The sequence below is a fragment of the Heloderma suspectum genome, chromosome 6 (genome assembly GCF_057233095.1).
Source record: "Heloderma suspectum isolate Gila_16-S chromosome 6, 16-S_ref, whole genome shotgun sequence".
NCBI lineage: Eukaryota > Metazoa > Chordata > Lepidosauria > Squamata > Helodermatidae > Heloderma > Heloderma suspectum.
The window spans coordinates 128,536,212-128,548,670 of record NC_139463.1 but is presented as its reverse complement, the minus strand read 5'-3'; the positions used below and the strand labels follow the sequence as shown (position 1 = coordinate 128,548,670).

The 12,459-nt window shown below is 59.9% G+C and overlaps 3 protein-coding genes across 3 annotated transcripts in view; 1 reads left to right on the top strand and 2 right to left on the bottom strand.

Moving 5' to 3' along the window:
• The window catches only part of SLC12A9 (solute carrier family 12 member 9), a 19,639-nt gene extending 18,074 nt beyond the window's left edge, over positions 1–1,565 (bottom strand). The window contains exon 1 of the mRNA XM_084806865.1: positions 1,294–1,565. The gene's annotated coding sequence lies outside the window, so the exon portion shown is untranslated. The remainder of the gene's footprint in view (positions 1–1,293) is intronic.
• Positions 1–12,459, top strand: part of LOC146343197 (uncharacterized) — a 13,102-nt gene extending 643 nt beyond the window's left edge. Inside the window, exons 2-7 of the mRNA XM_084808127.1 lie at positions 422–443; positions 1,191–1,312; positions 1,382–2,149; positions 5,597–5,684; positions 7,516–7,555; positions 11,049–12,459. Of these exons, the coding sequence (XP_084664253.1) occupies positions 422–443; positions 1,191–1,312; positions 1,382–2,149; positions 5,597–5,655 (971 nt within the window). The 3' untranslated portion in view covers positions 5,656–5,684; positions 7,516–7,555; positions 11,049–12,459. The remainder of the gene's footprint in view (positions 1–421; positions 444–1,190; positions 1,313–1,381; positions 2,150–5,596; positions 5,685–7,515; positions 7,556–11,048) is intronic.
• The window catches only part of ZAN (zonadhesin), a 32,531-nt gene continuing 26,029 nt past the window's right edge, over positions 5,958–12,459 (bottom strand). Inside the window, exons 23-27 of the mRNA XM_084808126.1 lie at positions 11,871–12,009; positions 11,229–11,405; positions 11,031–11,127; positions 8,771–8,808; positions 5,958–8,245 (exon numbers count right to left, since the gene is read on the bottom strand). Of these exons, the coding sequence (XP_084664252.1) occupies positions 8,196–8,245; positions 8,771–8,808; positions 11,031–11,127; positions 11,229–11,405; positions 11,871–12,009 (501 nt within the window). The 3' untranslated portion in view covers positions 5,958–8,195. The remainder of the gene's footprint in view (positions 8,246–8,770; positions 8,809–11,030; positions 11,128–11,228; positions 11,406–11,870; positions 12,010–12,459) is intronic.

Below are 12,459 nucleotides of genomic sequence, written 5' to 3'. Positions count from 1 at the left end.
AGGCACCCTGTGGCTCCTTGGGGGTCACTCAGCCCCCGTGTTGTAGCAGCCAAAAGCTGGGGGCGGGGAGTGGCTCCAGCTAAACCAAGACGGGCTGCTGTGCATTAGACTCCCCCCCCAGTCACCCCCACTGCAAGGGGGGGGGAGAATTCCCTGGCTGCACAGCTGCGAGCCGCCAGGCAGGTATCCTGGGTTCCTCGAGGAAGCAGTCAGTGCAGGCTGCTAAGACAGCCAGCCAGAGGGCTGGATGCCGGGACAGGAGGGGTTTTTGGAAGGTCGGGGTCATGGCTGGGGGAGGTGGGGGAGCCAGGACTCCAGGGTTCGTTAGATGGGGCGAGGACTGCAATTCATTTCTCACAGGAAAGCTGTGAGAGCATCCATGCTGGCTGAGATGGGCGTTTGCGCTCTTCGGTAACCCCAGCCGGCAAGGCGCCTGTGACAGGGTGAGGGCCCTCTGCGCATGATCAGAGGAACCAATGCCTTCATTGCTTCACAAACAGGCCCCAAGGTTGAGATCAAGTATAAATTAAGCCAGGTAGGTTGAAATTGAAAAGAGGTGTGTGTGAATATTTAGGAGTGAGACTTCGGGGGGGGGGGACGACCCTGGACCCCTTTGCCTCCCTCAAGTTGCCAACACCTCAGTTTCTATAGCTGGTCGGCCCTGACCATCACAGTCCCCTCTGAGCGTTAAGAATGCCCTTTTCTAATCAACCAACTCCTCGATTTTTTAATGGGGGGAGGGGAGAGACAGGTGTAATCTGTACCAAAAAAACGTGCCGTGTTCCCCACCCCTCCCTAGAGAATACGGACTCCTAGGAATCAAAGAAGCCCCGCTGTTTCTAGATCAGAAACACCCCATATGCGCGGGGGGGGCGCTTTGTATACTCCCCCCCCATCAACTTGGAGAGGGAGGAACCCCACAGCTCATCCAAACAAGCGCGGGGGGGGAGAGAAGCAGCTGGAGTGGGGGAGGGGCGTCATTCGGAGCAGGTGATTCCCGCGCAGCAAGAGGGAGGGGCCAATTCGCCAGGCATCAATTTGAGGGGGGGCGGAAGAGAACGATGCTCCTGTTGGGGTGGGCCCGACCCTCGCTTGCTCACAACACCCTCCCCCCGCGAAGCAGCCCCCCCTCCCCGAGGAACCCAGGAGTCCTGCTCCTCCCCCTCCCCGGGGGGGTTCCCCCTCTCCAGGAACCCAGGCATCCGGCACCCCGCTTTTCAAGCCCAGGATCCCCGGCTCACAATCCAGCCCCCCTCCAGGGGACCCAGGCGCCCTGGGCCCCCGAGCACCGACCTGGCCGCGTCCGGCTCGGGCGGGTCCCGGGCCTGCATGTGACCGGCCCGGCTCGGCCTCCGCGCCCGCCGGGGTGTGTCTTCGGCAGCCTCGAAGGCGGCGGCGACCGTGAGCTCAGATCCTGCCGGAGGAGGAGCCAAGCGCGGCGGGGCGGCGGCGGCGGCAGGAGGCGGGCCGCCGGCTTGCGACTCTCACAGAACTCTTCTCCTCCTGCTGACGCAGGGGAAGCCCGCGAAGCCGCCGAAAAGGGAGAAGCGGGGACAGGGACGCGCGTCGGCCCCTCCTAGCGCGCATCCACATACACACGGCCCCCCTCCGCTCCTGTCAGCCTCGCTCCCTCCTCCTCCAGCAAGGCTGGGAAGGGCCCCCCCGCAACCCCTCCCTTTCCCCCCCTACCAGGACAAGGGCCCCCGCCTCTGGGGTTCCACGGCCGGGAGGGGACACGCTCGTGTGAAGGCCCACAGGCCTGATGGCCGAGGCAGGCCCGCGTGTTCGCGCGGGGCCGTGCGTGGGGGATGCCGGCCGGCCGGCGCGCAACCTCCCTGTCCTGGCGGTGCCCTTGCGCTAGACTTCGTGACCGCGGGCCGGGGAGAGGCCGGCGGGCCCGGGGCCCGTTGCGCGGGCTGGGCTGCCGCGTGTCCCCCGGCAGATCGCGAGCGCCCCCGCTCGCTCCCGCCAGCCCCGCCGGGCCTTCAGGAGAAGACGCCATTGCCGGCTTCCCCGGGCCTTGCTTCTCCCGCAGCCCCGCCGAGGGCGGCGCGCCGGCCCCCGCCCCGACGGTCCTGCCAGAGGCCCGGCGCGGCCAGGGCCTGCTGGCCCCGGAAGGCGCCTCGGGGCCCCGTCCGCCCATCTGGAGGTAAACGGAAAGAAAGCGAAGCTGCCCGCTCGTTGCCCTCGCTGCAGCGGCGCAACCTGTCCGCATCCCGTTGCCGCAGCTCCCCGACCGGGTGGAAACGCCGGCGAATGATGCGGGCCCGCAGCTCGGCCTTGGCGAGGGGCTCGCGCGTAACTGCCCGCCGGCCGGCCGCGCGCGCGGATCCCGCGGCCGCGCGCGGGCCAGCGACGCCAAGGCGCTTCCCAGCAGGCAGGGAGCGGCCGAGCGCTTCTTGCCCGAGCCGCGGCGCTTAGCAGCGCGGCCCGAGGACGGGGCTGCCGGTCCGGCATCCTCCCTCCGCCGAGCCCTCGAGGCGCGGGCCTGCGGGTTGCCCCGGCCGGCGGCCCCCCCGCTTGCGCGTCCGCGCAGCCGTCTGGGTCGCCGCGCACGGCCCGCGGCACGAGCGGGGGCCGCGCGGGCCTCCTTTCCCAGCCCACCCACAACAGGACGGCGGCGGGGAGCGGCCGCGCGGGATCCCCGAGACGGCGCTTCGCTGGGCCGCGCGCGACAACCGGCGCGCGGCGGTGGCCTCCCGGATAAGACACCGAGATAGCGCCGCTGTCCTGGGCCGCGCGGCGGGCGCAGGGCGCGCGCCCTCCTCCGTGGGCGGGGGGCGCTTACACGGCCGCGCCCATCACTGCCCTCGCGAAGCCGGACCGCGCCGGCAGCGGCCGCTCCCGCTTCGCCGCTGCCTCTGCGTTCCCGGGCCGGCACGTCAGGACGGGCGGTGAACCTCGCGGCCCGGGGCCAACCCAGCCCGCCGGAGCTCCCCCGACGGCCCGCGCCCTGCCCCTGGCCGCCCCTTTCCCGCAGCCCTCACGGGGGGCTCCCTGGCGCTGGGGCCGTTCCCCCCTTCCGAGGGGCCGACGAGGCTCCCCTGAGGCGCCCGGCTCCGGGCAGGAAGCGCTTTGCGCTGAAGCGGGCTGGCACTTGGGGCCCGCCCGCCCCCGGAGTGCGGCCCCGAGGGCGCCTCTGGAACGGGGCTGGGGGAGCTCTGCGCCCCTGTGTTGCACTGCTTGCCAGCCCTGATGGAAACAGACAGGAGCATCCTCCGAGCATGTGCGGTTCCGCATTTTAAACTTCCTTCAAGCATTAGCATCATCGTGGCCGCAGGTATAAAACGGAGTTGCCTTTGGTGCCCCCATCACCAGCTGCTCTCTGGGTGGTTCTTCGGGGGGCCCTAAGCTGCAGGGCTTTGGCCCCAAGGAGCAGCCCGACCACCACCGCTGCCCCTCCTCGGCCTGGCTTTACAGCAAGCCCAAATCGTGGCCGGCAGTTCCGATGCTGGTTTCCCTCCAGCCCCTTCCGGAGCAGCATGGGGAGTCTGGCAGAGAACAGGGGCCTCCTTGCCTGGAGCAGGCGGTGCCGGCGCTCAGGCAGCCCTCCCAGGGCACCTTGTCTTTGGCCATTAAAACTGCCTCCTGCACCCATCCTCCCGGGAATGACTTTGTGGGTGCGCTCCTCTGTAGCAGGTAATGTTGAAACAGGAAGGTGGCGTGTCTCAAGACTGCCCAGGAGCCCCCAGCCCCCGGTTGTGCAATGATGACTTTGGATGCCTCCTGCGTGACAAGGGAAGTCCTTGGCGTGTATAATCCTTGTTTATGTTCCAAGGCTGAGTCCTGGGTTGGTGAGCCGTTGAAGACTGCGGGCCGGCTGTGTGTGTGTGTGTGAGAAAGCAAATATGAAAAGACCTGGGGGGGTTAACTCATAAGGGTGTGGGTGTGGGACCCTCTCCCAGCCAGCAGGACTTTCTCCTGCACAGGAACACTCTTGCACGGGTCCCATACACTTCTGTCTTGCTGGATTGGGCCCCGTAGTACTGGATCAGCCTTCCCCAACCTTGCTGGATTGGGCCTCGTAGTACTGGATCAGCCTTCCCCAACCTTGTGCCCTCCGGATGTTCGGGACTTCAGCTGCCCTCTGCTCAGGACGGAATGGCTAGTGGTCAGGGGGGTGCCAGGAGAACTTGTCCAAAACATCTGGAGGGCCCCTGGCGGGGAGGGTGTGGCTGAAGTGATCAAGGGGCTGGAGTCCTTGTCATCAGATGCATGAAGGGTGGATGCTGAGTGACAGGTGTACAGGCAGAGGTGGGGGCAGGGGGGATTGTCAACAGTGCGGTCAGAGGGAAGGGAAGGCCGAGTGCGCAAGCAGTGCTGGTGAGCTCCTTAGCAGCGGCCATTCCCAGAACCATGGCTGGGTGAGAAGACCACCCTCCTTGCACTGGGGAGCCGATTCACACCTGGAGCCTGAGGAAAACAGCCCCCCCCCATCCATGCTCAAGCATGGGGACAGAGCTGGGTCCCCTGATGAAGTGTGACTCAGCCATTTCTTGGTCTGGTCCCCCTTTGAAGATCCTTTGTTGAAGAATGGCCACCCTAAGTCCAGCAGTAGTGTGTCCTGGGAGGCCAAAATGTCCCCCGTTTCTGATGTCAGATTTGGGCCCATTTCTTCTTTTGCAGAGAGTGCCCTGCTTGCCCTGTGTTGAACGCAGAAGGGCATTGCTGGCATATATGCCAGTGGAAGATGGGCAAGTGAAAGAATCCCTAATGGTTCTGGGTGACATTCTTAGGTCCTGTAATAGTGTTGCCAGAGTAGATATGGGGACAAAGCTGGTGCCTGGGTCTGTTGCAGGGTCTGGTTCCTGTGTCTGTATCTCTGTTACGAGCTCTCTTACTGCAGTGAGCAATTGTTTGGGGTTTGGGAGCTGGCTGGCCCACCCAAGGCCCGAGAGCGGGACGGGTCATTGTTCAGGAAGGGCTGGAACCCATCGGGTCGGTTTGCATGTTCGTCGCAGCCCACGGTGGCGTATGGTGCGGCCATTGTGAATGTTCAAGCTGTGGCACAGGGTTGCCGCAGCTTATCATGATGTCCGAACTTGGCACAGGGTGGGTTGTTGCTGTGGTTGACAAACCACTCTCAACCCAACAACAACCCATGTGTTGCGCGTGGTTTGTTAACCACAGCAGCAGCCCACCTTTGCCAGGTTTGGATAAGCCACAGTGGCCATGTGCTGCGGCTTGAACATTCACAGTGGCTGCAGACACACAGCATACACCACTGTGGGCTGCGGCGAACATGCAAACCGGCTCGATGGGTTCCAGCCCTTCCTGGACAATGACCCGTCCTGCTCTCGGGCCTTGGGTGGGAGGTGGGCCTTGCATACAGCCAGCCCCCAAACCCCAAACAATTGCTCACTGCAGTAAGAGAGCTCCTAACAGAGATACAGACATGGGAACCAGACCCTGCAACAGACCCAGGCGCCAGCTTTGTCCCCGTATCTTGAATATTCATGCACCGCAACCCACCATGGCTTAAATCAGCCACAGTGGCCTGGAGCGATAGCATGAACCAGGCCACTGATGATACGGTCGAGCAGTTTCAGTCAGAAGCTCTAGGTGACAAGTGATGTTCTGTCGTTCTCTCTTCTAGGTCTCACTTGGGGACTCATGACACAAACATCTGACACCAAACTCCACTCCAGCAACTAGGGGTCCCAGGAGAGAGCACCCCAGCACAGGTAAGCAAGGAAGGGGGAACAGAGGTTGCAATGGAGAACTCCTGTGACTTCCCTTCCATCCCCCTGTCGTTGTGAATGCTGTGCTTTGTCGGAGCTGCTTTGCTCTGGCACACACCCCAGCCCAAACAGGGGAATGCCTCCCAAACCCAGGGAGGCACTCAGCCCACGCGCAAGGTCAGCTCTCTGTTGGCGAAGGCCAGGCACTGCACGCCCGCTCTTGCCACTGCTGCCCAAACACTGCCCCTCCCTTTGCATTCTGCCGCTCACTCCCCTACATGTACAGAATCCATTTATTAGTTTATCTATCACACTTTTCAACCACCTGGGTGGCGTACAGGTCAATTAAATTAAAAACACAATATATAATGTTGCAATAAAATAACAATAGAACAGCACATAATAAAACAGTGCAAAGGAAAATCAGCAGCAAGGGGTAAGAACGGTGCAGCACATCATAAAAGAGTAAAGTAAAACCACCAGCAAAAAATAAAATTGTGCAAACATCAAAAAGCACTAAAATGGTTCTTAAGACGGCTGGGGGAATTTCAGATGGACAGGAAGCTTCGAGAGGGAGGGGGAGCCTGGTGCCCTCCAGATGTGTTGGACTCCAACTCCCATAATCCCCAGCCAGCACATGTGGAGGGCCCCAGGCGGGGGGAGGCTGATTCAGACAACAGCATCTCCCTCTCCTTCCAGTCTAGGCTGGTGCTGCACTAATCCCTGGCTGAGAAGAGCCCCCACTCCGCCGCTCCACATCTCAGTTCTGCCACCACGTTGGCCCAGCATCTGCTGTGAAAGTGTAGACGGGGGCAGTGGTGCCATGGTCCATCTTGATGGGCAGGCACTCGTCCTGAGAGCCGTGCCCCCATGGAGGGCCCAAGCGTCCAGGCAGCTGCGTGGATCCAGCTCAGCCAACCAGTTCTAGCTGTTTTCATCTGCACCAGGAGCGGCTCTTTGGCCTGGATCTTCATGGCCCATTCTGGACCCCCCCCCCCCCCCGTATTACAGCAGGGAAGGATATATCGTTGCTGGGAAAACCCATCTCCTCCCAGCTGCAGTACGGAGGGCAGCTCAGCCTGCAGGGCCCAGAGGCGCGGAGGGGGTGGCAAGTGATGCCAGTGTCCCTGCTGATGAGGAAGTGTTGGGGCTGCACCCCGCCAGGCCCTGGCCACGCCAGTGGACGTGAGGGGCTTTGTTCTGAACTAGCCTGGCGGCCACACCGACAGACCCACGGGAGCCAGGAACTTTTCAGTAGGGGAAGAACCAGGAGTGAACAGGGCTGCTCCTGGCATCTGTGCTCGGGCGGGCTCCCCATTGTGTCCCGTTCCCAGTTGCTGCTGTGGCCAGGTGCTCAGGGAACTGCTCCACGGAGCCTGCCGCGTGGGACTGGGTCCTGGGAGCGCCCCCTCTTGCCCTGACGTCCCTCTTTTCCTGGGCATACCAGGGGAGCAGGGGCATTTCCCCCTGGTGGGGCGTAACGTTCGCCCCCTGCTTCCCGGGCTGATGCAGGGAGCCCCTGGAGGCTGCTGCTGCCCAGGTGTGGCTGCTCTGGATGGGTGTCCTGCCCCCCGCCCCCGGGGCTGCTGGGCACAAGGGCTGTTCCCTCCCTGGGTGGCCCTTGTGTCAGGAGGACTGGGCACGCGCCAGGAGGCCTCCTGCCCCAGGAGCTCCATGGGTGCTGAGTTGCATGGGCCCCCCTCCCTTCCCTTTGTACCTCAGGCTCATAAAACCACGACTGTGTCCTTGTCTCCCCCCCCCCCCCCCGCAGCTTGGAAGCCTGCATGAACCGTTCATTCCGAGCCTCTTTACTGCCACCTTTGGTTTTTTGCAGGGATTTCTCCATCTCTGGCCAGCTGTTCACTGGGGGAAATGTAAGAAACCTTCCGATGCGAGCCCAGCAGTCCCCTTCCTAGACAGCAAGATGGGTTACTCGAAATGCTCTTATCTCTGTGGCATGGGGCCATAATGGAGTCGGGGAGGGAGGGAAGCAGGGTCAGCTTGTGGGTCCTACAGGAGTCTTCTTTGGGGGAAGAGAGACAGACAGGCTTAAGTTACAAGCAGACACCCAAGGATTCCTGTGCTGGTGAGAAATACCCACTTTATTGGCATTCATTGGTGCCATCACCTCGACCCTTCTGTAGTGTTCCAGACATGCAGACCAAAGCCCCACAAGCCTACATGTAGCAGCTGGCTGGGAAAAGCGACTTAGCCGGGTGGCCCATTGCTTGCCAAGCCTCTCAGGAAGGAACGTGAACGCCCACAGGTCCCAGGAGACGTGGAGGATGGCGGGGGAAGAGGCTGGGGCGTGCAGGCTTAGGTGGGCGTCTCCATATTTTGCTGCTGACCGGTCAGGCTGCAGGAAGTGCAACAGGGTTTCCCCTCTTGAGGGCCATCCTGGTTGGGCCCCCTCCAGGATCCGGGATCCCAGCAATCCAAAGCCAGATGGTTTCCAGCATGCCCTGGTGGCAGGGCAGGGGGTGGTGGAGGAATCTCAGCAACAGATTTGGAAACTCAGAACCTAGTGAGCTTCTCCCTGAAGACAGTGGGCTCCGTGGGCTGGCCTGAAAGGAAACAAGCGGGGAAAAACTTCCTGACTGTCAGAGCAATACAACAATGGAACCCATTCCCTAGGGAGGCAGTGGGCTCTCCCACACTGGAGGCCTTCAAGACGAGGCTGGACAGCCACCTGTCAGGATGCTCTGACTTGGATTCCTGCACTGAGCAGGGGGCTGGACTTGATGGCCTTGTAGGCCCCTTCCAACCCTACTGTTCCATGATTCTATGAAATCATACCCAATCCGAGCAGAGGCCCTGTGCTGCAGAGCTGCCTCCAGGGCGGGCAGCACAGTGCTGGCGTCACGGCCCCTGGGCGCAGGTGCAGCTGCTGCTGGGTGGATCTCCCCAGAGCAGCCTTCCCCAGCCGGGTGCCTTCTGGAGGTGTGGGACTACAACTCCCACTATTCCCAGCTAGCATGGCTGTTGGCTGGGGGTGATGGGCATTGCAGTCCCACACCTGGAGGGCACTGGTTGGGGAAGGCTGCTGTAGAGCCAGGAGTTTATGCAGGGATCCGTTGTCCCCGTCTCACCTTGCAAGACAGGAATGTGGTCTTCCTGGAGCTTCTTCCTACATGGGAGAAAAAGACAAGCAAGGACTCAAGGAATGCTTATCAGTGGGACCTTCTCAAACTGGGGAGAGGTCATGAGCGGGGCACCGCAGGGCTCAGTCCTGGGCCCAGTGCTCTTCAACATTTTTATTAAGGACTTGGAGGAGGAGGTGCAGGGAATGCTGGGCGGGATAGCTAATACCCTGGAAGACAGAAACAGAATCCGAACGGATCTTGATAGACTGGAGCGCTGGGCAGAAAACAACAGAATTAAATTTAACAGGGATAAATGCCAAGTTCTGCACCTTGAAAAAGAAACCAAATGCACAGTTACAAGATGGGGGATACGTGGCTCAACCACGCTACAAGCGAAAAGGATCTTGGAATTGCAGTAGATCACAAACTGAGTAGAAGTCAATAATGTGATGTGGCTGCAAAAAAGACCAGTGCTCTTTTGGGCTGCATTAATAGAAGCATAGCTTCCAAATCCCAGGAAGTACTAGTCCCCCTCTACTCAGCACTGGTTAGGCCTCATCTGGAGTACTGTGTCCAGTTCTGGGCACCACACTTTAAGAAGGATGCAGACAAGCTGGAGAGGGTTCAGAGGAGGGCAACAAAGATGATCAGGGGACTGGAAACAAAGCCCTACGAGGAGAGACTGAAAGAACTGGGTATGTTTAGCCTGGAGAAGAGAAGACTGAGGGGAGATAGGATAGCGCTCTTCAAAGACTTGAAAGGTTGTCACAGAGAAGGCCAGGATCTCTTCTTGATCATCCCAGAGTGCAGGACACGGAATCATGGGCTCAAGTGACAGGAAGCCAGATTCCGGCTGAACAGCAGGAAAAACGTCCTGACTGTTAGAGCAATACGACAATGGAACCAATTCCCTAGGGAGGCGGTGGGCTCTCCCACACTGGAGGCGTTCAAGACGAGGCTGGACAGCCATCTGTCGGGGATGCTCTCACTTGGATTCCTGCACTGAGTAGGGGGTTGGACTCGATGGTCTTGCAGGCCCCTTCCAACCCTCCTATTCTATGATTCTAATGCAGAGTGGGTTTCTCAGGGGACTTGGTGTGTGAGGCGGACAAGTATCACAGGGACTGCCCACGAGGAGCAGAGTGCAGCTAAGGCACTGGGATTTCCACACCTGGCAGCTGGGGCTCAGCCCTCGGGAGCAGAGTGCCCTGCCTCGCGGGTGCTTCTTTATCTTGTTTCTGGCTGTCGCCATGGTCAATAGCCACCAGTATACCTGTCATCCATGATTTTACTGAATTCTTTTCAAAAGTCTGTTCATGTGAGTGGCTGTCCTAAAAGGGCAACCTAAGTGATCAAGGGGGTGGAGCAGCTCCCCTGGGAGGGGAGGTGACAACCGCTGGGAGCATTTAGCTTGGCACAAAGGAGGGTAAGGGGCGGGGACATGATAGAGGTGTGGAGAGGGGGACCTTTTTCTTCCTCTTCCACAATGCTAGAACATGGGGTCCCCCCAGGAAGCTGATTGGAGGAAGAATCAGAACGGATAAAAGGCAGGACTGCTTTACACAGCGCAGAGTTACGCTATGGAATGGGCTACCGCAAGATGATGCAATAGCCACCAAGTTTAAAAACAGTCTTAGACAAATTCATGGAGGAGAAGGCTATCCAGTGGCACTAGTCCTGATGTCTGTATGCTACCTCCAGTACCAGAGGCAGTGAGCCTCTGTGCACCAGTGGCTGGGGAACATGGGCAGGAGGGTGCTGTTGTGCTCATGCCCTGTTTGTGGGTTCCTGGTCAACAGCTGGTTGGCCACTGTGTGAACAGAATGCTGGACTAGATGGACCCTTGGTCTGAGCCAGCATCAGGGCTCTTCTTGTGTTCTTACTATCCAGCAGCAATGAGTTCCACAGGGTTGATGGTGCACTACTGTGAGGAGGAGGAGGAGGAGGAATGGGTCCTTTTGGGTCCTGAACCACCTAACTAATAACTTCCATTGTGTTTCCGCGTGAACTTGCTCCCCTCTGACCTCTCTATGTCCTTGGGGCTTCTAAACCTCTCCCACGCTCCCTCCTAAGCCCCCTCCCATGTCCGCACTCAGTGGGCCACGCTTAACCCCGCCCTAGCCCAGCTCTCGGAGTCATCCTGACACCCTGGTGCCAGGACTCCCAGCGAAAATCACCCTGCTGCTGGCCAGTTGTGATCCCTGGGGGCGACCAGACCACCGGTCCCAGGGGCCAACTGGTCACCCAACCCTGCCGGATCTCTTACTTGTTTCTCTGCCGACAGACGCAGACGATGGTCACAGTAATGAGGATGATTCCCAGAGGAACGAGGACCCCAACGAGGATGGCTGTTAAATGGTTCTCTGTTTAGGAGCAATGAAGAGAAGATGGACAAGAGGGGAGGAGGATGAATTATCGGCTGGGAAGCAGCATGCTGGGGACAGGGAGCAGGACGCTTGGTTACCTGGCGGGGGAGGAACGGGGGTTGCATCCAGCGGTGGGGGAGATGTGGCAGGTGCATCCAGCGGCGTCTCGTCACACAGGCGTCCTGCATAGCCCTCAAGACAGCTGCAGATGAACCCATCTGGGGAGTTATGGCATGTTCCCTCGTTCTGGCAAGGACTGCTGAGGCAGGGGCTCGCTGTGGAGGAAGAACAGAGGGACCACCCTTGGTCCAAGCACCACCCTTCCCAGAGGACCCAGGCGTGCAGGCTCCCACCCCACCCCACCCCACCTGAGAGACTTCCCCCAGGGAGAATCCAGCACTCCTCTGCCCCCACCCCCACGGTGAGCTAGGCGCTGTGCACGGTGAGCAGGACCATGCCCAAGCCCCAGCAGGGCCCTGGGCTCTCGTTTGTCCCTGCACCGAGCCGCAACGAGAGAGGTGTGGTGCGCGGGCTGGATGACGGCGGAAGGGAGATCGCAAGCGAGAGCCACTCGAGAGCTCGCGGGCGCTTTCTGAGCACGGGGCGGCACGAGAGCTTGTGCTGCCGAGACTCGCGGATCAAGTATTTCCCTGCCTGCTTGCCAGTTGGGAGGCACAAAGAAACCTGGACGTCCCCTCTTAATGGGATCCCAGCACTGCCTCACTGCGATCCACGGTCACCTTGAAAGCAGCCACGGCTGTAATTCTCCACAGCACAGATCTTCCCCTGGGAGCACCCATCCGCCTTGCACTCCAGAACCTCTGTGTTGAGGCAGGTGCAGCGCTGAGAGCAGTCATCTGTCAAGAAGGTCTCATTGATCTGGGGGAGAAAAGTGTGTCAGTGCTGCCCCAGAAAAGCCCCAACGGGCCTCCCCCCAAGCTGGTGCTCTAACCACTAGGCTCCTGTCCTGTCAGCCTCGGATGGCCTTCTCTCTCTCCCATCAGCCAGGACAGCTAGACTGGTGGGGACAAGGGAGAGGGCCTTTTCTGTAGTGGCCCCCACTCTGTGGAACTCCCTCCCTAAGGAACTCCGTCATGCCCCCTCTTTAATGAGCTTCCGCCGTGCATTAAAAACGTTGTTCAGGCAGGCATTTGGGGTGGGTTAGGGTATTTTAGAAAATGTTTTTATTATAGATTTTTATTGTTTTAAATTGTTTTATTATATGTTGTACATCGCCCAGAGTGGCTGGGTGACCAGCCAGATGGGCGATTAATAAATTTAATAAATACATAAATAAATAAAATAATACCACGAGAAGCCAAGAATTCT